Source organism: Canis lupus, chromosome 19 (assembly GCF_048164855.1).
Source record: "Canis lupus baileyi chromosome 19, mCanLup2.hap1, whole genome shotgun sequence".
NCBI lineage: Eukaryota > Metazoa > Chordata > Mammalia > Carnivora > Canidae > Canis > Canis lupus.
In genome coordinates this window covers 56,627,494-56,653,109 of record NC_132856.1, presented here as the reverse complement: position 1 = coordinate 56,653,109, position 25,616 = coordinate 56,627,494, and the positions used below count along the sequence as shown (strand labels likewise).

Genomic DNA, 25,616 nt, shown 5'->3' with positions numbered 1-25,616 from the left:
CTTCCCTGTGCACTCACACACACTCTCTCTCTCTTTCTCTCCCTCAAATAAATATTTTTTAAAAATAAAAAATAAATAAAATGGCTAAAAGAAAAATGAGGGAAATAAATAAACAAGACAGCCCATTTCCAGGTTGCTTTCCCACGTATTCTTCTCCCCTTTGTAGCAAGCTCCCCGTTCCTCCTTTGGAACTGTGAAGCCATAACTGGCCTCTGAGTGGGAAGCAGAATGTAGGAGTTAGAGTGTTTCAGATGAGCTCACTAGAATGACACACTTGACAGTAGACTTGTTGTGTACTATTATGTGTCAGAAATCCATATAGCTTCTGCACCCACTCCCCATGGGTTTGACTGAAGTTTTTCCCAGTGCATCAATGGAATTAACCCTTGGATTGAGCCTATTTGTTGACAATGCTAGGTGTCTCATCTGATGCCCCCGGTTCCATGGGTGATATTCAGACAGCTCATTCGTGAGTTCAAATTCCACAAAATGAACAGCCCCTTTAGGGGACTTCCATACTGGGGAGAACACAAGCTAGGACACAAATCCCTCTATTGCCACAATACCATATCTGAATATATACTTTCATGTCTTCACTCTCCCTAGTGACAAGCTTTATTGTTGAATTCAGGTATGTGTCACCCACCCCATGTCTAATACAGCAAAAGCTAGTTGATTAAGTAAAGGGGTGGAATGTCTCAGAAAATAATAATAGCTTCATTATTGGAAAACTTACCATGTCTGGTCATTATTTCTAGTGCCATGCCAAGCTGCACTAGAGAGCCTGAGACAAAGGGAAAAATCAGTAATACGAATCCTATCTTTCTTTAAAATGTTGAAAGTTTATTCATTGCAGATGTTTTACATCAATTTTGATTCCTTAAGACATTACATTGAAATATGATTTGTCTTGATTACTGAGTGTTTTGGGGTACCTTCTTAAATTTTGAACCTGTAGCAGTTACCTTCCTTATCCTAGTCCTGGCCCACATTATTTATTTCTAACATCTGTCCATACCATATCATTTAATTCCTCATCGCAATGCTCTGAGAAGGTGCTACCACTATCACTACTTCATAGGTGAGGAAATTGAAGCACAGAGAGGTTCCCAAAGTCCAAAGCCCCATAGCAGGAAGGAGAAATATAAGGATTTGAACTCAGGGTTGTATGTTTTAAGACTCAGAGCCTGCTCAGTAAAACAAAACAATAAACTAAGTTACGAAGTGGGTTTTGAGCTGAAGAATCAAAAGATCTAATCTTGAGACTCACCTCTCCCTCAGGCTCCTCTGAGCTCTCCACTCCCTCAGACCTCAGTTTCCCTATCTGCAACTGAACTTAAATATTCTGCTTTTTCCCCAACTCAGTTTACTAGTTTTCTCTCTCCTGATCCAGCAATAGCACAAGGTGGAGACGGGAAGAAGCAGGTACCAGCCAGGGCTTCTGGGCAGAGCTTGATGTGGGAGACCCAGGAGGGGTTTGGGCTGAATGGGGAGACCCACAGTGAGTGCTCCTCCCCACTCCGGAAAACCCCCAACCCAGTTTTTGGGCAGATGCCAGACTTTTATTCTGAAGCCGAGACCACAGCCTATGAGGTAATCTTTGGAGATGCATTCCAGGCGGAGTCCCATTGGCCGTCTTGTGAAGCCCCTCCTCGGGTTCCCGGGGCCCCGCCTTCCCCAAAGCCCATAAAAGTACACGTCCCTGCCTCGGCAGACACTGGTCACCTGCATTTGCCCACAAGATTGGAAGCAGGTGAGGCATACGGAGGAAAGGCCACTGCCCCGTGGGGGAGGGGCGGTCTGAGGGACCAGGGACCCAGGGGATGGGGCTGGTTTGCAGATCAGCTCATGGACATCTTCCAAGAAAGTGACAAAGACGGTAAAGTCGACGGTCTGGAAAGCAGAGACTGGCCGGGCTGACTACCTGGGAGGTAAGTCCGGAGACAGCCACGAGGTGGGGAGCAGGTATGAGTCCTGGTTGCGACCTCTCCATGGCTCCCCTACAGCCATTCTGAAGCGCCCCGGGAAGAGAATCGAAAGGTAAAGAAATCTGGGGGAGGGGGAGAGTTCAGAGCAACAGAGAACAGAGGGGAGTGGGGTGAGCCGAGGGAGGAGAGGGAAGCAAGTCAAGTTTTCTTCAGCACCGATGCTGAGGACAGTTCTCCGACCTCCGCGGAAGGAAATTGCTATTTATTTCAGCACCGAGACTCCGGACAGCGCCTCTCGGGGGTCCAGGGAGGGGACCGCGATCTGCTTCAGCACCACGGCTCCGGACAGCTTCCCGCGGGGTTCCCGGCCGGCTTCGTTTCAGCACCAGGGAGCGGACAGCTCCCCCCTGGTAACCGGGGAGGCCTGGCACCCTGACGGGGGAACAGAGGGTGGTCTGAGTCGTCTGACACTTCTGGAGACTTGCCCCTTGTTTAATGGATATTCCAACGAATTGTTTTCTAGATGAGCAGGTGACATGAAACCGCACACATAAATCTATCATTCCCAACAGGTGAGATGGCCAGTCTGTAGGACTGTGGGGGAACGCGCGCCTGCCAAGATGACGTTGCCGTGCTCTTTCCAGACTTCTGTAAGAAGCGTTGTGCCAACGTTTTATACACACCACATGCTATCTTTAACCCTAGGACATGGGTATTACGCCCAGGTGACACTTGAGGAAACTGAGACTCAGAGAGTGGCAGGGATATAATTAGCCCAAGGGTGAATAGAAGCTGCAAGTCAACCCCACATCTGTCCAACTCCAAATCCCATGTTTCTGACATGCCGGGGGGGGAAGTTGGGCCCTTAGGGATCAGACCCTCTCTCCAGGAGGACCGGGAATGGAAAAGAGGAGGTAGTGGAGAAGCAGGAAGCCCAGATGTTATGGCTTGGCTCAGGTGAGGGGTAAGAGCTGGTGGGGGGATCTCGGATGTCGGGTAGAGGGTGGCGAAGAAGACTGGAGTGGTTGTGGTCTAGTGCTGTGTGGAAGACTAGTGATTTTGTTGTTCTGATGTACTATGACAACAAGTCACAGCTTCCTCATAGCGTGGACTCCCGTCGGCCTCTGCCTGAGATGGACAAGCAAGTGTGGGGGACAAGGGATCAGAGAAGAATCACTTACATCCAGGGGGAGGGCTGGCTAATTCCACAGGACAAGGATAAGGGAGGGAATAAAACAGGGGCATGCACCCCAGAAATATACAGCAATGTGCCATATATGGTATCGGCCATGTCACCGTACACCACCCCGCCCCCCAGACCAGGAAATACAAAGTATCTGACTCTGAACCTAGGGTCCATGACTATCTTACTACACTTTACTGGGGAAATCAATGAAGGAATAGTATTTGAAGCGCTCCCTAGGCTGGAATTCTTTGTGGAGACTTCTCAATAACATTTCCCAGGAATGGTATTTTCTCTCCCTCATCCTGCCATCTGTTCCATGGGCCAGTTATAAGACAAGGGTAAATTTGTGCCTGGTAGGTGAGTAGTGGCCTCAACAAGACTCACCCCCAATTCCCTGTGATACCTAATCAAGTCACAGACACCACCACAAGCTCATTGTACCCTCAGCGCCTTTGCCTAAGTCCCTCAGCTTGGAAAGCTCTGCCCCCCACAGCAACCCACGGCTTATCCAAGTTTCTTGTCACCGAGGGAAGTTTTCCTTGTTGCCTCACACCCCTCCCCAGATCAAGCCTATATTATACATTCTTACAGACCTGGGATATCTTCTCTCCAGCATTGCGATTATTTTTTGTGTTATCTGTCTGCAGGATCCTCTGTGTCCCCATTACACTGTGAACTCTATGAAGGCAGTGATTATGTTTGTATTTTCACTGCTCTGTCCCCAGCACCCAGTTCAGGACCTGGCACACAGCAGGTGCTCAATAAACATTTGTTGAATCAATAAAGGCATCAAAGACTAAACCAATACATCAATAAGTGAATTGATGGCTTCAGCACACGCCTAAAGATCCTGCTTTTCCTTGGTCTCCCCCACAGAGATACCATAGGGTGATGGTTGCTGCAGGTGTTTATTGGGGAGTATAATTAAATTTGTGGACACTCAAGGGCCAGCCAGCCAACTAATAGCCCCAGGAGAGAGCCAGGCTCATTTAATTAGCAATTACAAGGCATTGATTCCTCATTAGCTCCGGCAACCCCTGTCTCCCTCTTCAGCCTCAGACAAATGAAATCTTTCTCTCTCCCAGGAGTACTGCCTCAGTGGGTCCATTAACAAGCAGAGAAAATACGATTACAAGACACCTAAATGCCAGAGGCGCTTCATGAATGGGGTGGGGAGAGGGGGTTCAATGTCTGGGTTAAGGCTAATTGTGAGAGATTTTCTGGTATATTTAGAATCACCCTCTGGGAATAGGAGAGCTTTTGGATAGGAAAAGACACCCGGATACTGCCCTCCTCCAAATTAGGGACCCCAATGAAAGAGAAAATTCTGCCCTGGTAGTTCTGTGAATGTCTTCCCCTGAGTGTCTCACACTTACTCCAAATTAATAATTCCAAGGCAGCCCGGGTGGCTCAGCAGTTTAGCGCCGCCTTCAGCCCAGGGTGTGATCCTGGAGGCCCAGGATGGAGTCCCACGTCGGGCTCCCTGCATGGAGCCTGTTTCTCCCTCTGCCTGTGCCTGTGCCTGTGCCTCTCTCTGTGTGTGTCTTTCATGATTAAATAAATAAAAATCTTTAAAAAATTAATAATTCAAAACTGAACACCCAATGCACCCAACCAGCAGTATGCCCCTCCATCAGTCTTTGCATCAGCGTGGCAGCCTCTCTACATTCCAGAGATATAGAGATCCACCTTCCTTTCTCCTATTCACCAATCCTCCCCAAATTCCCTCAGGATAAATCATCCTGGTTAAATCCACCCTCTTCTCCAGCTCCCTGCCTCCAGTACTGTCTAGTTACCTTGTGCTCTCTTCCTTCCTCCCCCAAAACACACACAGCCAACTCTCTTTCCACATACATTAAGGAGTCTTCTAGAACACAAATCTGATCAAGTCCCAGTTTTGCTTTCAACCCTTCCAAGACTCCCATTGCCTGCAGGATAAAATCCAAATATCCTCACACAGCCTGCATGATCTGGTGCTTCCCTGCTGAGAATAATTGCCTGTCATTTTCCTGCCAGGTACACCAAACAGCTAGCCCACCCAAGACCACCTCTTACTTGGGTTCTCCAACTTTAATATGAGGATGATTAATGATTCCCCTGGGAAGCTCACAGAGAATGCAGATTCCTAAGACTCTCCCAATTTCAATCAGCAGAGGTGAAAGAGATCCAGAAATCTGCATTTTGATCAGTTTCTCCCCTGATTCTCAGGGAATTCTTCCTTTGATTAAAAAGAGACCCCACCAGGAACACCTGGCTGGCTCTGTCAGGTCTACTCTGGATTTCACCTCTGGATTTTGACCTACTCTCCAAAGCCTACTCTGGATTTCAGCTCAGATCATGATCTTAAGGTTGTTAGATCGAGCTCCACATCAGGCTCCCTGCTCAGTGGGGAGTCTGCTTGAGATTCTCTTCCTCTGCTTGTGTTCTCTCTCTCTCTCTCTCAAATAAATAATTTTTTATAGATTTATTTATTTTTTTATGATAGACATAGAGAGAGACAGAGACAGAGACAGAGACACAGGAGGAGGGAGAAGCAGGCTCCATGCCAGGAGCCTGACGTGGGACCCGATCCCGGGACCCCAGGATCGTGCCCTGGGCCAAAGGCAGGCGCTAAACTGCGAGCCACCCAGAGATCCCCTCAAATAAATATATTTTTAAAAAGACCCCACTAACCTTTGATATCCCCCCGAAGACTCTGGGGAGACACCTCAGTTAATCTCAGTAGTTTAGTCTTCAGAAGGAGGGGGTACCCTCATGCCAGCTAAATGCTAATACCCAACAAGTATTCTGTTGAAATATAAATGCTGTTGTCTGAGCCCCATTATCTTCACCAGACAGAGAAGTATGGAGGCCATATGCACCTATAAACATGAACCAGCACCCACAGAGTTGCTTGTGGATGCATGAACTCAAGGTACAGCTCATTGAGCTGTATTATATTTTATCAGTGTCTACTTATCTTCATTTGAGAACCCATGGAAATAGAGCCTGAGACAGTATGGTTTATTAGGAAGGCGGTTCTAGAGAGTAAGAATCAAGGGACCAGAGAATGAGGCAAAGAAGCAGAGAAAGCTGATATACAGGGGTGTACTACCGTTACTCAGATAGACTCAAAATAACAGTGCTTAGATAAAATGGAAATAGATTTTTCCCGTTTGGTTCAGCAATTCCATGCCTACATTTACATAGAAGAGAAATGAATATGTATATCCACAGAATGCATTTTACAGAAACACCCTCAATAGCTTTATTCGTAATAACTAACTGGTGAGTGGATAAACAATGGTATGTCCACCCCATGGGCTACTCATGGTGCGGGGGTGGGGGGGAATAAACCAATGATACAAACAGAAGCATAGAAGACTAGAAAAGTCATGCTGAACAAAAGAAGTTTGAACACATTTCCATTTAAATGATACTGAATAATGGGCAAAACTAATCTATATTGGCAGAAATCAGAACATTGGGCCAGGGGTGCCTGGCAGGCTCAGTTGATAGAGCATGCAATTCTTGATCTCGGAGTCATGAGCTTGAGCCCCCACGTTAGGCATAGAGATTACCTCCAAAAAAAAGTTGGAGAATTGAGTGCAGGTATGAAATGCCTCAGAGACTCTTGGGAAGCATAGGAGACCCTGCCTTTGAAGCACCCTGTGGGTTAAAAATTAAAATAAGCCAACTTTTGGCACATGGCCACTTCTTGGCATTATAATAAGTTTTGGAGAGCACCTGGCAAAGATGGTACAAAAAAAAAAATTTCTAGTCCTGTGATGGGATTAGAGACCTTTTCATGGATCAGTGGGGGAGGGAGGAAGAATGTCGAGCAAGGACATTGGGCAAGACCTTCCCGCTCCCACTCAGCTGCCCTATCTGTAAAAGTGGTGATGATTATGGCTCCTGTCTTCAGGCTGTTGGATCAAGGAGTTGAGTGTGTTAATGCATGGCACCATGCCTGGTACGTAGTAAGTGCTCAATAAATTACAATGAAGACAATGGCAACAACAACAACAGGTTAATTCGGTGGGTAGATAGGAAGAAAAGTATAAACATGGATAAATAGTGGATTGATAGATGGAAAAGGAAGAAGGAGAGGTAAGCGAGAGGGACCCCTTTCTGAGCCCCAGGCCAGAGGCCCATCAGTTCCTCTTGAGCAGCTGATGAAATCCACACCTGGACCACTTCCCTATCAGCTCTCATATTCATGGGACACTGAGCACCTGCTCTGATTGCCCCAGGGTTGGGAACCAGGTAACTAGGGACAGCCCATTGTCCAGGAGCCCAGGAAATCATTGAAATTAGCCAATCCCAAGAAGTCTTGGAAACTTAACTAACCCCATGCAGTTTTCTACACATAAGCTGCCCCTATAGTTCCAGCTTCCTGTCCACCTGCCCCCTCAGTGCATGCCCTGTATCCTTCTCTTATATGGAACTCCAAGTAGCAAAGTGTTCTACTTTTCATCTCCCCAAGTGTCACTGTGTTGCATCGGACCATCAAAATAAATCTTGTAAAACAAATGCACATAACATAAAACTTGCATTTTAACCATTTTAAAGTGACAATTCAGTGACATGCAGTACATTCACAATGTTCTGAAACCATCACCACTACCTATTTCCAGAACATTCTATCACCTCAAAAGGAACATCATCCCATTAAGCAATCACTTCCCATGCTCCTTCCCCTCATCTCCTGACAACCACTAATCTGTTTTGTCTCTATAAATTTGCCTATTCTGAATATTTCTTTTTTAAAAAATATTTTATTTATTTATTCATGAGAGACAGAGAGAGAGCAAGAGGCAGAGACACAGGCAGAGACACAGGCAGAGGGAGAAGCAGGCTCCATGCAGGGAGCCCGATGTGGGACTCGATCCTGGGACTCCAGGGTCAGGCCCTGGGCCAAAGGCAGGCACTAAACCACTGAGCCACCCAGGGATCCCCTATTCTGAATATTTCATATAAATAGCATAAATATGCTCTGTAGTCTGTTGTGCTTGGCTTCTCTCACTGAGCACAATGTTTCCTTATTCATCTGTATTGTGCCAAAAGTTAGTGCTTCTATCCTTTTTTATGGCCAAATAATATTCCACTGCAAAAATATACTACATTTCCTTTATCCAGACACTGTTTTAACAACTTTAGGTGCAATACCTCCTATGAAGTAAATACAATTATCATAATCCATCTTTTAGGAGAGGAAACCTAAGGCCAGCGAGGAATGAGTTCCTGATGGCTGCACAGCCAGTGGGTGGCAAAGCCCGGATTTGAATGTGCGCAGTTTGTAGCCAGGATCTGCATGTTGAGCCATTACCTTACGCCCCTTTCATAGTCCGGTACTTGGAGACAGTGTGGCCACTGTGGCATGTCCCTCTGTCTTTCCCATAGAGGGGATGTTGAGATGCAAACAGAAGCCGACTTGTGGTCACACCAAGAGTCATCTGCAGCCAGAGCTGGGGAGGGATGGTGAGGGCAGGACTCAGAAGCCTGCTTTTCCTCTTGGCCCAGAGGGTGGTTGCCTCCCACCAGGGAGGGCGGGGGTCCACTAGGGAGAGAGTTGATTACATCCCGTACCTTAATGGGTCCTTCAAAAGAGAGCGGCTTAGGTTTCCATGACAACAGGCAGGCAGCATCACAAGGAGATGGCTGAGTTTCCTCCCCTGACCCACATCTGGCTCTGGAATCTGTTCCCTTCCATTCCTGCCTTTCTGGATCCTAGGAGCCCAGCCTGTGCCCAATCCAGAGCAGAGAGGGCAGCTGTGTGGGTGGGCAGCACTCACACCTGCTGGGACACTCAGAGCTCCTGCTCTAGCCTGGCAAGGGAGGGATGGACAGAAGCAGCACATGCCAGGCCCAGGTGCAAAGCGAGGCAGGAGGGGCAGGCGACAGAGAGGGCAACGCAGGGGCCTTGATGCCATTCCCAGTCACATGTCTAGCCAGCCAAGGAGACATGTCTAGCCAGCCATGGAGAAAGCTCTGAGATGGAAATTGTTAACAGGCCGGGACAGGGCGAGACCTTTTAACTGACAGTGACCAGACAGGTCATAGAATATGCTCCTCAGGGCAGAGGAGAGATTTAATAGACAGCAGGAAGCAGTTGTAGCCCACCTGGTTCAGACTCAGCAATAAAGCCAGTCATTGAGGAAAGAAAGCAGAGGCCTCGTGAATGTTCCTGCTTCCAGGGAGAGAAACCATGGAGGAAGCTACTGAAATGACGGAAAGTATTGGAATCTGCACAGCGAAGCCCATGATAAGGCTCAGCAGTGTCAAATTTCCCAATTTTGATCATTGAACTATGGTTCTGTAAGAGAATGTTCTTGTTCTTAGGAAATGTCCACCAGAGTACTTAAGAGTAAAGGTGGTCAAGACCCCAACCTACTGACTCAAATAGGTATATTTAAGTATATATATACATATAGTGTGTATATATGTATGTGTATGAATGCATTATGTTTTATTTTGCCACATAAATCTTTTAAATCTTCTTTAAAAAGATTTTATTTATTTATTCACGAGAGACACAGAGAGAGAGAGGCAGAGACACAGGCAGAGGGAGAAGCAGGCCTCCTGCAAGGAGCCTAATGCAGGACTCAATCCCAGGACCCTGGGATCACAACCTGAGCCAAGGCAGATGCTCAACCACTGAGCCGTCCTGGCGTCCCTCACATTTATTTATAATATACTTTATACGCTATGCATTATTTTATATATTTTATACAGTTATGTAATGTATTATTTATAACACCTACATTTTGTTATAAATTATAATATAAATATGTATCATATTATATATTCATGTATCATATTTATATATGTAGATAATTATATAATTAAACTACACAATAGTATAGGTGTATACTATTAGAGAGACAGAGAGAGAAATAAAGCAAAAGTGACAAAGTGTCAACAATTGAGGAATCCAGGTAAAGGATATGCAAAAACACTTTGGCTCTTCTTGCAACTTTTCTATAATCTTAAAATTATATCAAAATAAGAATTTTTTTATTTATTCATGAGAGACAGAGAGAGGCAGAGATATAGACAGAGGGAAAAGCAGACTCCTTGCAGGGAGCCAATGCAGGACTCGATCCCAGGACCCCGGGGTCACGACCTGAGCCAAAGGTAGATGCTCAACTGCTGAGCCACCCGGGCTTCCCCAAAATAAGAATTTATAAACAATGGAAGGTTGGTTTAACATTTGTAAATCAATCCATGTCATTTGCTATAATAAGAATCCAAAGAAAATCACATGATCATCTCAAGAAATGCAGAAAGAGCATTTGACAAAATCTAGCATCTATTCTTAATTTTTTTTTTTTTTACAGTCTCAGGATAAGAGTAATAGAGGGGAATTTTCTTGACCCAACAGAAGACACTTACGAAAACCCACGGTGAGCAGCATACGTCATGGCACAAGATTGGCTGCTTTCCCCTGAGACTGGGAATAAAGCCGGCCTGTCTACTCCCATCATTCTTTTTTTTTTTGACCTGAGCCAAAGGCAGACGCTTAACTGCTGAGCCACCCAGGTGTCCCTACTCCCATCGTTCCTGTCCAGTGTGCTGGAGGCTGTAGCCAGGGCACTGAGAAAAGGAAACAAAGCCATCTACTTTGGAAGGAAGTGAAAAAAAAAAAGTCTTTTTTCATGGATGACATGATTGTGCAGTTTACACATGCATAGTTTATTATATACCAAGTTTACCTCAATAAAGCTATTGTTGGGGCACCTGGGGGGCTCAGCGGTTGAGCATTTGCCTTCGGCGCAGGTCATGGTCCCGGGGTCCTGGGATCAAGTCCCTCATCAGGCTCCCTGTGGGAAGCTTGCTTCTCTCTCTGCCTGTGTCTCTGCCTCTCTGTGTCTCTCATGAATAAATAAATAAAATCTTTAAAAAAATAAAAAATGAAACTTTTTTCTTTTAAAATCACAGATACAGGAAAACAGGTGGTTCCTTAAAATTTAAACATAGAATTAGCATGTGATCGAGCAAGTCCGCACCTAGGTTTATACCCAAAATAATTGAAAATAGGGACTCAAACACTCATATACTAAATTTCATTGCAGCACTGGTCATAATAGGCAGAAGGTAGAAACAACCCAAATGTCCGTCAACAGATGAATGGATAAACCAAAAGTGGTCCATCCTTAAACTGGAATATTATTCAGCCATGAAAACCCAGGAAGCACTGAAACAACCTGATACAATGTAGAGGAACCTTAGAAGCATGATAGTCAGGGAGGGAAGCCAGACACAAAAAGCCACAAGGTGGGTGATTCCATTTACATGAATCTTCCAGAAGGGCCAAATCCAGAGAAGTGGGATGGGGACGGGGTTTCCTTTTGGGCTGATGGAAATATTTTGGATCTAGACAGAGATGGTGGTTGCACAACATTGAGAATGTTCTAAGCGCCACTGAACAGGTACCTTTCAAGATGGTTGTTTTAATGTTTCATTATCTGCTTTAACATGGTAACTTAGGGGCATCTGGGTGACTCAGTGGTTAAGCATCTGCCTTTGGCTCAGGGCACGATCCCATGATCCCGGGGTCCTGGGACCGAGTCCCACATCGGGCTCCCTGCAGGGAGCCTGCTTCTCCCTCAGCCTATGTCTCTGCCTCTCTCTGTGTGTCTCTCATGAATAAATAAAATCTCTTAAAAAATGGGTAATTTATTTCAATTTAAAAAGTTACAGGGATCCCTGGGTGGCACAGCGGTTTGGCGCCTGCCTTTGGCCCAGGGCGCGATCCTGGAGACCTGGGATCGAATCCCACATCAGGCTCCTGGTGGATGGAGCCTGCTTCTCCCTCTGCCTATGTCTCTGCCTCTCTCTCTCTCTCTCCCCGTGACTATCATAAATAAATAAAAAATTAAAAAAAAAAGTTACAGACACACAAAAAAGTTTCTCTCTTACTTGTTATCATAAGGAAGCATGCACTCCTGCTACTCAATAACAGTTCTGCTAGAGACTTGAGGAGGGCTGGAGGGTCAATTATTTATTAATATTTTTTAAAGATTTATTTATGTATTTATGTATTTATTATAGATACAGAGAGAGAGAGGCAGAGACACAGGAGGAGGGAGAAGCAGGCTCCATGCCGGGAGCCCGACGCGGGACTCGATCCCAGGACTCCAGAATCGCACCCTGGGCCAAAGGCAGGCACCAAACCACTGAGCCATCCAGGGATCCCCTATTTCTTAATATTTTAAAAAAGATTTTATTTATTTATTCATGAGAGACACAGAGGCAGAGACACAGGCAGAGGGAGAAGCAGGCTCCCTGCAGGGAACCCGATGTGTGACTCAATCCCAGGACCCCTGGGATTTTTTTTTTCTTAATTTTTAACTTTTTTAGGGAGAAAGCACACGAGAGCATGCTCATGCAAGTAGGGGGAGAGGCAGAGGGAGAGAGAGAATCTTAAGCAGACTCCACACCCAGCAGGGATCCCAACACAGGGCTTGATCTCACGCCTCTGAGATCATGAGCTGAGCTGAAATCAAGAGTCAGACACGTCACCAACTGAGCCACCCAGGCACCCCCGGAGGGGCGTTTCTTAAGGCCCTTGATAAGAAAGGGAAAACACATGTATCATTAGATGCCGCTGACGTCCAGCATCTCCTCTCGGAGAAGCGGTAACTAAAGTGTCTCTGGCGGATAACTCACTCCTGCTTCTTTCTCCAACCCCCAAGTATGTGTGAGTGTAGGGGTGTCTTCACAGTTCACGGTCCTGCAATAAAAAAAGACCCCTCACCCACAGCTACGGAGGCGCTGTGTGAACGGTGTCTAGCTACCACTCGCCCATGTCTTATCTTGAGGGAAAAACTAAGAGGTCTTTGTTGAAATGCCCTTTTCATTGACGTGTTTAGCTCAGAATCCCTCACCTGTTGCTGCAAAAAGAACCAATTGCATAACTAATTTAGGGGATCTGAAAGAGCAGGGAGTGACCCCTCATCTTTGTAGGAGATTTCCCCTAAAAATATGGTCTTGTAGGCGTGGGGCGATTTGAGGAGGTGCTGACTGGGCGGCGTCTACCTTGTGGTCCGTCCTCTGGGTCTCTGCTCGAGCGTGTGCTTTCAAAACATCCTTAAACTTTCTCGGACATCCCTCCCCCATTGGATTTCCCTTCCCTTGAGAGGATGGCATCTGATTCCCTCCCCTCGATGCGGGCCAGACTTAGCAGCTGCCTCCCAGCGAGGAGAGCAGGCTGGAAGCGACACCGTGTGACTTCCAAGGCTGCAGGATATGGCCTGCACACGGTCTCCAGACGCGGTCGCACCGGGCCTTGGGGCTTCTACACACGAATTTTAGGAGGACACGAGGCAGGCCACAGAAGTCCCTGAGCTTGGAGCAGCCTGTTAAGCCAAAAGATGACTTTTTTGCGATGACTCTACATGGAAAATCTGTGTCCCTGAAAGATGCATCTCCCACCTTCCTCTTTCCCTCCCCAGCCAGGGACAGTCTGCCACCCCCTGGGCTCCTGTGTCCCTAAGCACACAGCAGGACTAGAGTTAGTGCCCTCTGCCAGCTTGTGGGCTCTTGATAGGGGCCTGGGCTTGCACACCGGGGTCCCCCAGCTTCCAGCATGTGACCTGCACACAGTAGGGGTCCGGAAGATCAGCAGCTGTGGCCGGAGGCATAGACGGAGAAAAGGCCGTGCTCAGCAACCCGGATGGGTCTACTCCCTTCAGGGACACGTGGAGACTGTTTCTTAGGAACTGAGCCATGGCAGATTTCCCCAGAGGCAGGCATTTCCCCCGGGAGGAGACAGACATAGTAAACAAACTCTTGGGGAACCGTGCGATTCGGGGAGTAATTATAGACATGCAAATTCCAGCCACAAGCTACATTTAACACTGTTCCACTTACTATTGCTGCATCACCAACTGCCCCAGAACGCACAGGCTTGAAATAATCCTCGTTTTCGTCTATCTCACCGATTCTGTAGGTGAGGAATGTGGGCAGGCCTCAGCTGGGGGGGCTTCTTCTATTACATGTGAGTAGTGGCAGCTAGTGGATGATGGGGCTGGAAGGTTTGAGACGGCTTCATTCTTACAGGGGACAGCCAGGAGCAGATGGCCAGAAGGCTGGGCGCTGCTGGGATGGTGGACTGGTGGACGGGGGATGGGGGGGATGGGGGGAGGTGTTTGCTGGCGGCCCATCCAGTCTGACGATCCTCAGGATGTTGATTCTTTCTTGGCGGCTGGCCTCCCCAGGGCGGGCCGGTCAAGAGAGCCAGGGGAGGCTCCTGCCCTTCCATGCCCTAGCCTCAGAAACCCCCGCACTATTTCTCCTTTACCCTATAGGTCAAGCAGACACGTGTCCACAGACGTTCAAGGGGTTGGGACATAATCCCCACCTCTTGGTGGGAGAAGGTCAGAGAATGTGGGGGCCGTGTTTTAAAAGTGCCACCACCAGCTATTAACCTAGCAAAGGAGGGGGATGAGGAGAGGGAGGGAGAGACAGGCCTCAGGACAAACCGCCCCTGCTGATTCCTTGACCTTTGACTTCCAGCCTCCAGAATAGGTTTGTCTTCAGCGCCCCCCTCCCCTTGGTCTGTGATATTTTGTATTTTGTTAGGGCAGTCTGCCTTAGCCTATTTGGGCTAACAAAATACCAGGAGCTGGGTAGCTTATAGACAACACATCTCCATTTCTTACAGTTTCCAAGCCTGCATGACTGGGCGAGGGCCCCTTCCTGGCTCATGGACAGCCAACTTCCCAACTTCGCACCGTGCCCTCCTCCACCTGGAGGAAGGGGCAGGGAGCCCTCTGGGGCCCCTCTCAGAAGGGCGCTCATCCCATTCACGGGGCTCCACCCTCCCTCCCAGAGGCCGGGCCTCCTAATACCATTGCCTTTCCAAGTTGGGATTTCAGCATCTGAATGGGGGGCGGGGGTGGCGGGGGGCATTCAGCCAGTAACACAGTACTAGCAAATGAAGATTGTTATTTATATAATTTCGCACCAGCCTCCCCCACTTACACCAGATTCTGGAGTTAAGAGGTTTTTATCTTTTTTTTTTTTTTTTCTGCCATCTGCATCCCAGCTGCTACAACAGGGCCTAACACCCTGGTAATCTCATGAAGTACTTACAGAGTGAATGAATCCGCCTAACCTTTGGCTTTGCTATTTGAGATCTATTATATCTATTTTCACGATTTTCCTGAACCTTTAGAATATTTCCTAATTAATAAGATTTTAAGGAGCACTAGGATGAAAGCCCCCCAGCCTGGTTTGGCGCGCCCCTAGTGGTCCCCGTGGCCTCTGTGGCCCTTTGGTGCACCCAGAGCAAGCAGCCGGCGCAGGTGGCCGGGTTCCCCGCGTGGCTGCCGCGTGGGCAGCTAAGGAGCACACCTGGCCCCGCCGAGCGCAGCTGGCCCAAGGCTCCAGGTGTGCTTGAGCACCAACCGGGCCAGGCTCGGGCCAGCGAGGGGGACCACAGGCTCTCCCAATGTGGGGGGTTGGCCAGGAGGCAATGTCCTGGCCTGGGCCACAGTCGCCGCCAAATAACAGCCCCTACCCTGGTTTCCGAGGCTGCCTCCCTGGAAGCCTGAGGGCGGCCCACAAAAATCAGAATGAAAGAGGGGCACCTGGGTGGCTCCGTGATTGAGCATCTGCCCTGGGCCCAGGGCGTGATCCCGGGGTCCTGGGATCGAGTCCCACATCGGGCTCCCCACATGGAGCCTGCTTCTCCCTCTGCCTGTGTCTCTGCCTCTCTCTCTCTCTCTGTGTCTCTCACGAATAAGTAAAATCTAAAAAAAAATCAGAATGAAAGAGAAGGAGATGGAACGTGCCAGCACCACGGAATCAGCCGTCATTCTTAGGCAGGGTGGTGCCATGGTTAAGACGCGCTTCCTGGAACGATCCCTTTATCCACTCAGCATAATGTGTGGAGCGCCCGACGTGTGCCAGGCACTGTTCTAGAAACACAGAGCATTGAGCATCAACAGACAAAGATCGCTGCTAGTCCAAGCCAACGTTGCGATCGGCAACCCGAGAATGGTGTCTTAAATGTATAAATTATGTAGCAGGTTAGGGATCCACGTGACAAGGGGAGAAAAGAAAGAGCAAAGTCAGGGGGTCTTGGGGAGAAAGAGTTCCTTGCTGATTTTTATGGTCTGCCCATTTCCCGACCGTAGATCCTCCCACCACGATGATCTCCAGCTCCCCAGGGGGGAGTCGCAGAGCAGGAAACTGGGGAGAGACCATCACGTAGCATTTCCACGCAGAGGCAGGAGGCGCCAGTCACCCAGGGAGCGGGGCTAATGAGCAATATGTAGTAACGAGGAGGTGATGCGTGTTCAGTATTTATCATCTTTGTTTTTACATGATTTGTTAAGTTTTAGGTACCTGTAATTTAATTTTCAGTACTGGCTGCGTTTGACATCTATTGTCAAAAAATCCTGGCGATGTAACGACTCTCGGAAGCCAGGACGTGGGGTCTCCAGCCCAGCCTGGCGGGGAGACTAAGGTCCTCGTCCACGGGTGGGAGCCGGGGCCAGTGAAATCTGAGGTCGCTGTGGGCACGTCCTTACTCTGCTCTGGGGCGAAGCGCAGCTAGGGGAGCTCCGGGACCTGGGGCTCCCCCAATCTCTCTCCTTTCCCGTGCCCACATTCTGTTCTTCGACTTTCCTCCGGAGGGTAGAGGAGTCCAAGGTCAGTTCCCCCCACTCCCGGGGTCCCTCCCACCACCACCAAATGTCACTGCTATCTTGCCCTATTGGTTACCCTCAATCTCATTCAAACTTCAGCCCTTCCTTCTCCCGCTTCTGATTTTCCCTTCGAGTGGGCGAGTTAGGATGCGTTCCCGATGCAGGCCAGAAAATCCAGAACTGCAGGGACTTAGGAAGATAGAATCTGCGACGTGCCTGGACCCCAAGCACAGGACGCTCAGTGAGAGGACCAGACACAAAAGGCCACGTGGTGTGTGGTTCCATTTACATGAAGAGTCTGGAACAGGCATATCTACGGACAGAAAGTGGGTTAGGACATCCTGAACACCTGCCCCCACGTGGACGGTCCCTGAGGACACGGGTTCAGGGAGGGACCCAGACCCAGAAGGACGCTTCCTGCAGGACCCCACTCCCAGGAGGTCCCCAGAGGAGGCCCGTCCACAGAGACAGAGAGGAGGTGGTGGGAACCAGGGGTGGGGCAGGGGGTGGGGGTCCATGCTTCCTGGGGTCTCCCTATGGGGAGATGGAAGGTTCTGGAGATGGTGATGGGGATGGGCGAGGGGCAGGGTGAGTGTGCTTCATGCCCTGAGCTGTGCGCTCAGAAATGGTCAAAAGGTTAATTTTATGTTATATTTTGCTCCAATTAAAAAAAACAATTAAAGAAAACAGAAATATTTGGCTACAAGTATGTAGCTGGCAGGGGGTTTGATGGCAGGGGACTATCTACATAAATCATAACACGTTTCCACACTATGGAACGCTATCCTAAAAAGCCTGCTGGAGCACTGGGTATTATACTATGTGTTGGCAAATCAAATTTAAATAAAAAATAATAATAAATAAATTTAAATTTAAAAAGTAATTTAAAAAAAGAAAGAAAGAATTAAATAAAAGACTGCTGGAAGATCTATGTTATTTGAATATCAGCTCTTCCAGGGCCTAGATTTTTGTTTGTCTTGTTCACTCACACCCCTGATGTCCAGAGAGGCACCTGGCATGTAACGGGCACCTGATAAATGTCCACCAGCAGGAGGACTGTCTGCATAAAACGTGAATGGTAAAATCTTCAAGCTGTAATGCATCGTGCAAAAAAGCAGGTAATGTAACACCTGTATTTTCTTGATCCCCCAAATGACCCCTTTTCCCTTTTCAGGAATCAGGAAAAAAAAAACTGAGCTATATTTCACTTAAAGCCATATGTAGGGGGATCCCTGGGTGGCTCAGCAGTTTAGCACCTGCCTTCAGCCCAAGGCTTGATCCTGGAGTCCCGGGATCGAGTCCGACGTCGGGTTCCTTACATGGAGTCTCTGCCTCTCTCTCTCTCTCTCTGGTCTCTCGTGAATAAATAATAAAATAAAATCTTAAAAAAAAAAAAGCCATGTGTGTGTTTAGTGTGGTGTGGGGTGCTTTTTGGTTTTATGGTTTTGTTTTGGTTTTTGGGTTTTTTTGCCCCTGAAGAGCTGTTATTAAATTCTAGGTGTTGTTTTCAACAACCAATGGCAATAAGAATGAGGGAAATTCAGACGTGTGCACCGAACAGGATGCAAGAGAAGAGAAATGCTTCTGGGTTGGGGCACCTGAGTAGCTCCAGCCACAGAGTATGCAACTCTTGATCTCAAGGTTGTGAGTTTGAGTCCCGGGTTAGGTGTAGATATTACCTAAAATAAAATCTTAAAAAAAATGTTTGCAGATCGATCAGAGTTACGTTTCAGGCTAGGGGATATGGTAAAGAATGGTTTTTCGCAGTTTTTCGTCTCTCACTTTGCTTGTCTGCATTTCCTGACTTGTTCTTGATTTTTGGGGTTTTTGTCAGTTTTTGTAGAGAATATATAACACTTGTGCAACAAGAAAGACTGTAGAAATGGGGATCCCTGGGTGGCGCAGCGGTTTGGCGCCTGCCTTTGGCCCAGGGCGCGATCCTGGAGACCCGGGATCAAATCCCACGTCGGGCTCCCGGTGCATGGAGCCTGCTTCTCCCTCTGCCTGTGTCTCTGCCTCTCTCTCTCTCTGTGACTATCATAAATAAATAAAAATTAAAAAAAAAATTCTAGGTGTTGTTTTCAACAACCAATGGCAATAAGAATGAGGGAAATTCAGACGTGTGCACCGAACAGGATGCAAGAGAAGAGAAATGCTTCTGGGTTGGGGCACCTGAGTAGCTCCAGCCACAGAGTATGCAACTCTTGATCTCAAGGTTGTGAGTTTGAGTCCCGGGTTAGGTGTAGATATTACCTAAAATAAAATCTTAAAAAAAATGTTTGCAGATCGATAAGAGTTACGTTTCAGGCTAGGGGATATGGTAAAGAATGGTTTTTCGCAGTTTTTCGTCTCTCACTTTGCTTGTCTGCATTTTCTGACTTGTTCTTGATTTTTGGGGTTTTTGTCAGTTTTTGTAGAGAATATATAACATTTGTGCAACAAGAAAGACTGTAGAAATGAAGTTCAGTTGATGGCATGAAAGATACCACAGCTTGCTGGCACGTACGGTGCTGTGACTAAGGCCACAGGTTCTGTCTGGAGCTGGAGGGGCTGGGTTCAAATCCCTGTCCCACCCCTTGTGAACCCAGGGACACTCAGAGCTTGCCTTTGCCTCTGGTCCCCACATTTACACATGCCCCCATCTCTAGAAGAAATGCACCCCACCGAGCCTGTGCGAGGGGTTCCGTCCTCACCTCTCCCTCCTTGGAGCTGTGATTTCTTTTCCCTCCTTTATGTGCAGCAATCCAGAAATTCCTGGAACCTCAGGCAGCCATGTGCTGTGTACTGAATGTTGGTGTCCCTCAAGTCCACATGTTGAGGCCCTAACACCGATGGGATGGCTCTTGGTGGTGGGGCCTTTGAAAGGTGGTCAGGGTAGGACGAGGTTACGAGGGTGGGGCCCCCACGGTGGGATTAGTGCCCTTGCCAGGGGACAAAGAGACCAGAGCCCTCTGCTTCACATGAGCACCCAGCGAGAAGGTGACGTCCACGAGCCAGGGAAGGCCTCTCACTGAACCCGGCCACGCTGGCACCCTGATCTCCGGCATCTAGCCTCCAAAACTGTGGGAAATAAATATTCATCCTTCAAGCTACTATGATGATTAATATGAGTCAACTTGGCTGGGCTGTGAGATGCTGAGATCGCATGTAATACGGTCTCCTGGGCATGTGAGTGAGGGGGTCTCTCGAAGAGACAAGCAGTGGAATCGGTAGCCCGGGTAATCAACACGCCCTCACTAATGAGGGTGGGCCTCACCCAATTTCTTGAGGGTCTGGATAGAACGAAAAGGCGGAGGGAGGGAGAATTTGCTCTCCCTGCTGGAGCGCGGACATCCCTATCTCCCGCTGTCAGCAATCAGAGCTCCTGGTTCTCAGGCCTTTGGCCCCGGACTGAATCACGCCACCAGCTCTCCTGGGCCTCTGGTTTGCAGATGGCCAATCAGAGGACTTCGTGGCCTCCACAATTTTGTGAGCCAATTCCGTGTGTGCGTGTGTGTGTTTGTGTGTGTGTGTGTAGGACATTTACCCTTGGGCTCTATTTCCCTGGGAGCCCTAACACGGCCACCCTGGCTGCGCTCTGTTAGAGCAGCCTGAGCATTTCCCTAAGCTTCCTGGAGAACAATGGTGCCGGGGAGGGCAGCCGGGGAGCACCGGGTCAGGGACGCACACAGGAAGGCTTGACGTGTCAGTTGACACCCGAAGAAGGCCCCATAGGTGGAACGGTGTTTCAGGAAGAGGGAACAGCGCATGCAAAACTTGGGAGGTGTGAGAACACTATACACTCCCTTGAACCCTCCTGGCTATGCCAGCATCCTTCCTCTTTCCCACAATTCTCAGTAACCTTGGGGCAGGCAGCAGCAAAGTGCAGGCGGGAGAACTTTGGGGGTCAAGGTCTCACTTGGGGGGTGGGCCTCAGGCTTCCTGGGTGTTGCCCTGTGGGTGCACTCGCCCGGGGGGCCTGGGCTCAGGTGGGCCCCACACTGGGTTTGATGCTCTGCTGGCACCACTGGGGAATTCTTAATTTGGGACAAGGGAAGCCACATCTTCATCGTGCGCGCGATCCTACAAAGGACGCAGCCACAGAAGCTGCCTGGGTTCAAATCCCGAGCCTGCCATTTAACTTGCCCCGTGTCCTCGGACGGAAATCCTCCAAGCCCCCAACCCCAGAGGCTTTGCTCATGAGGACGGCTGGAGAGCTCCTAGGTCAGGTGACCGATCTAAAACAATTTAGGTTTTGCATTTAGGGTGTCGAGGGTTGAAGGCAGGAAAAGTAAATGTTCAGTAGTGTATCAACGAGTGAGTAAGTACAGGTGTGCACGCATATGAATGGCTGCAGGGCGAGCGAGAGAGCGCGGGCGACCGACCCCGAGGGCCACCTGTACCCTCTGCTCCCCTAACGTCCTGGCGCCGCCAGCTCTCCCGCCTCTCCCGAGCGCCCCCTGCCGGCCAGCAGCTCGGCCGCGCCAAACCTAGATCAGCCCGGGCCGTCAACCTCGTTCTCGCCCCTGATTGGCTCCGAGTCGCTCGCGATGCCTTTCGGGGAATGTAGTCTCTCGGCCCGCGCCTGCGCTTCTCGTGGGCCAGAGCCCGGAGGAGCCACAGGAAGTACGTAGGCAAAGTTGCCCGGGTCGCAGAAGTCATCGTGAAAAGCATTGCGCGGCGGGAATTGTAGTCCACGCGTCGCCTGTTTCGGCCTCAATCGTCTCAGTGGGAACGACAATCCCCACCATGCACCGCGCTCCCAGTTCGCCTAGGCTGGCGCGCGCCCTTCTAGGAGTGGTAGTCCTGGCCCTCTCCGTTCGCCCTCTACCCTGCGGAGGAGGCCGGCCCCCCGGGACTACATTTCCCAGCGCGCCCCCCGCTTCGTCCGCGGCGCCCGGCCGCGGCAGCCATTTTGTTCCGCCGGAGAGGCCCCTAAGATGGCGGCGGGGGAGACGGTGAAGGTTGCCGCCTGCCCGTCCGGGCGCTAGCCCGCGCTCTCCGCGTCCCCCGGCGGCCGGCCCATGGCCTGGCGGAAGCCCGGACCATGGACCTCCGCACCGCCGTGTACAACGCCGCCCGCGACGGCAAGCTGCAGCTGCTGCAGAAGCTGCTCAGCGGCCGCAGCCGGGAGGAGCTGGATGAGCTGACGGGCGAGGTGGCGGGCGGGGGGACGCCGCTGCTCATCGCCGCCCGCTACGGCCACCTGGACGTGGTCGAGTACCTGGTGGACCGGTGCGGCGCGAGCGTGGAGGCGGGCGGCTCGGTGCACTTCGACGGCGAGACCATCGAGGGCGCGCCGCCGCTCTGGGCCGCGTCGGCCGCCGGCCACCTGGACGTGGTGCGCAGCCTGCTGCGCCGCGGGGCCTCGGTGAACCGCACCACGCGCACCAACTCCACGCCGCTGCGCGCCGCCTGCTTCGACGGGCACCTGGAGGTGGTGCGCTACCTGGTGGGCGAGCACCAGGCCGACCTGGAGGTGGCCAACCGGCACGGCCACACGTGCCTCATGATCTCCTGTTACAAGGGCCACCGCGAGATCGCCCGCTACCTGCTGGAGCAGGGCGCCCAGGTGAACCGGCGCAGCGCCAAGGGCAACACGGCCCTGCACGACTGCGCCGAGTCCGGCAGCCTGGAGATCCTGCAGCTGCTGCTGGGGTGCAACGCCCGCATGGAGCGCGACGGCTACGGCATGACCCCGCTGCTGGCGGCCAGCGTCACGGGCCACACCAACATCGTGGAGTACCTGATCCAGGAGCAGCCTGCTGGGGACGGGGTGCGGCCGGGGCTGCCCCGGGAGGGCCCCTCCTCCTCCTCCTCCGCCGCCGCCGCCCCCGGCCCGGCAGGCGCGCAGCCCCAGGGGGCCCGCTGCTGCGGAGGCCCCTCCGCGGCGGAGGAACCGCTTGGCGATTCCTACGAGAGCTGCTGCCCCACCAGCCGGGAAGCCGCCGTGGAGGCGCTGGAGTTGCTGGGAGCCACCTACGTGGACAAGAAGCGGGATCTCCTCGGGGCCCTGAAGCACTGGAGACGCGCGATGGAGCTGCGGCACCAGGGCGGCGCCTACCTGCCCAAACCCGAGCCCCCGCAGCTGGTCCTGGCCTACGACTATTCCAGGGAGGTGAACACCACCGAGGAGCTGGAAGCGCTGATCACGGACCCCGACGAGATGCGCATGCAGGCGCTGTTGATCCGAGAGCGCATCCTGGGCCCCTCTCACCCGGACACGTCCTATTACATCCGCTACCGGGGTGCGGTGTACGCCGACTCGGGCAACTTCGAGCGCTGCATCCGCTTGTGGAAGTACGCCCTGGACATGCAGCAGAGCAACCTGGAGCCGCTGAGCCCCATGACCGCCAGCAGCTTCCTGTCCTTTGCCGAACTCTTCTCTTACGTGCTCCAGGACCGGGCGGCCAAGGGCAGCCTGGGCACGCAGATCGGCTTCCCAGACCTTATGGGGGTGCTGTGCAAGGGAGTGCGGGAGGTGGAGCGGGCCCTGCAGCTGCCCAAGGAGCCGGGGGACTCGGCCCAGTTCACCAAGGCCCTGGCCATCATCCTCCACTTGCTCTACCTGTTGGAGAAAGTGGAGTGCACGCCAGACCAGGAGCACCTGAAGCACCAGACCGTCTACAGGCTGCTCAAGTGTGCCCCGCGAGGCAAGAACGGCTTCACTCCTTTGCACATGGCTGTGGACAAGGACACCACCAACGTCGGCCGCTACCCGGTGGGCAGGTTCCCCTCCCTCCAGGTGGTTAAGGTGCTGCTGGACTGTGGGGCTGACCCGGACAGCCGGGACTTTGACAACAACACGCCGCTGCACATAGCGGCCCAGAACAACTGCCCGGGGATCATGAACACCCTGATCGAAGCGGGTGCCCACATGGATGCCACCAATGCCTTCAAGAAGACTGCCTACGAGCTGCTGGATGAAAAGCTGCTGGCCAAGAGCACCATCCAGCCCTTCAACTACGTGACCCTGCAGTGCCTTGCGGCCCGTGCCCTGGACAAGAACAAGATCCCCTATAAAGGCTTCATCCCCGAGGAGCTGGAGGCTTTCATCGAGCTACACTGATGGGCTCCCGAGAGGAGCTTCCGGGCGAGGCAGAGCCCACACTCGCTCTCACTCTCTTCCTGAGCCCCTGGGTGGCACAGAAGGGCTTTCCAGCCTCCACAGCCCCGTAGCCTCTGCGGGGAGGAGAAGGGAACTAGCAAGATGTCGGTGCTCAAAGTCTTCAGGATCACGTGCTCCAAGAGCTGGGTCCTTGCCATCGGGAGAAGAGGCACGCCCCGCCACTCGTCCCGCCTGCCCGGGTTTCAGAGGATTTGCCTCCTTGCCTGGAGGCAGGGGGATCGAAGCTTTTGCCTTCCTTCTCCTAGAAACGGGAAGAAGCTGAGAATGGGGTCCGTGCTGCTTTGCCCCTGTGCGGCCGGAGGAGCCCAGGCGCCGAGTGCAGTGTTGGGACTGGGGGCTCCTGAGGTCGAAAGTCGGAGACTCGAGAAGCAAGACCGGACCCACTTCTTCCAGCGCGCTTGCACCCCGCTCCCTGCTGCACTGTGGGCCGGGCTCTGTGCCCAGGGCAGCCTGCCCCTCGCGTTGCTTTCGTTGGTTTGCTGTTGTGTTGATTCACGAGCGGGCAGGCTGCACGTGTGGCAGGAGTCCTGAGGTTGTGCTGCCATTTTTTTTTTTTAATGAATTTTTGGTCAAGATTTAGTTAACTTCGCCCAGCGAGGTTCTCGTCGTGCCTGAGCAGTGGCAAGGCTACGAGGAGCGAGCTTTACGGCGTGGAGGATTCGGCGAGGGAGGCAAAGGTCCTCCGTGTCCGTGGCGAAAGGGAGAGAGGCAACATTTTCAAGAACTTCACTTGTTTGCCTTCTCCTTGGGCTTCCCGGCTCTCCAGCCTCACCCGGAAGAGAAGCATTTTCCAAACACCGAAGGAGCTGGCGGGGCCCCAGCCCCCGACCCAGCGAGCACGGGGCTGGCTCGGGTTCGGTTCCCACGGTTTCTGAGTTAGAAAACTGCAGGCCGCTTCCGCCTCACAGATCCCGAGCTGTGGGCAGCCCGGCCGCTCTAGGCATCCGGGTTTTTTTTTTTTTTTTTAGCGGCTCGAGAGTCTGACCCCTTGAGCAGGTTCCAAGTACACTGTTGAGTCAGCCAGATAAGATGGTGCCAGCGTAGGTGACACGCAGTCTCGGTCCCCATCCCTCAGGGTCCCAGGTGCCCGTGCTGGGGAACCTGCCTCCTCGAGATCCCTGGAGCGGCGCTGCGCAGGCAGGCAGCCGCGGACCGGGCGAGCAGCTGCCCCTGCCCAGGAGAGGGGGTTCCCCCCCAACCCCACGCTGGGTCCCTGGGTGTCCTGCCCACTGAGGAAGCGGCCTCGTTTGGATTTGCAGTGTTAGTTAGGACATTATTTATTTACAAGGCCAGGTTTGAGCTTCCGTCGAGGCAGGAAACACTGTCCCTTGACAGCGCGAAATAAAGCAATGAGGCAGTTACGTTGTGAGTCTCCACGCTGATGCTCGAGTCTCGAGTCTCTGGTCGGGGCCACCGGGGGCAGGCCGGGAGAGGGGGCCGCTGAGCCCAGGGGCCCGCGGTGGGGGCCACAGAGAGCCCAGGGCCCTGGCCACCGTCACCCACTCGGGGGCTTTCTGGGTGTGTCCTGTGGCCGCCGGCTTAGATTTCCCGGGGAAGTGGCCTGTTGTGCACGTGGAAGAGAAGGGAAAGCCACTGAGTCTGAAGCCCTGCTTTGTCCTGGAGTTGCTCCAGCAGAGGTGGGGGGGCCCCAGAGGCCGTCGTGACCCTGGTGGGCTTCCTGGGGCCGCTGCTGGCTGGGGAGGGAAGTCCGCTCCCCGTCCCCGGTAGCTGTGTGGCCTGGGGCTGGAATGGGGTCG

The 25,616-nt window shown here is 51.5% G+C and overlaps 1 protein-coding gene and 1 long non-coding RNA gene across 4 annotated transcripts; both read left to right on the top strand.

Annotated features, from left to right (window-relative positions):
- The first annotated feature begins 1,642 nt into the window (after positions 1-1,642).
- LOC140611040 (uncharacterized) lies at positions 1,643-3,921 on the top strand. 3 transcript variants are annotated; one of them, XR_012012424.1, is made up of 4 exons: positions 1,643-1,753; positions 2,200-2,338; positions 2,501-2,578; positions 3,762-3,921. It is a non-coding gene; the product is annotated as an uncharacterized lncRNA (long non-coding RNA). The 3 variants fall into 3 exon arrangements; XR_012012423.1 differs by having other exon boundaries at positions 1,731-1,931; XR_012012425.1 differs by having other exon boundaries at positions 1,731-2,040.
- A 17,722-nt stretch (positions 3,922-21,643) lies between these two features.
- FEM1A (fem-1 homolog A) lies at positions 21,644-25,220 on the top strand. The gene has a single exon (XM_072787724.1). It carries the CDS (start codon positions 21,778-21,780, stop codon positions 23,797-23,799), a length of 2,022 nt encoding a protein of 673 aa, XP_072643825.1. The 5' UTR covers positions 21,644-21,777; the 3' UTR covers positions 23,800-25,220.
- Positions 25,221-25,616: the final 396 nt, after the last annotated feature.

Excerpts from the sequence above, each read along its gene's own strand:
- FEM1A (XM_072787724.1), top strand. The coding sequence starts at position 21,778 with ATGGACCTCCGCACCGCCGTGTACAACGCCGCCCGCGACGGCAAGCTG.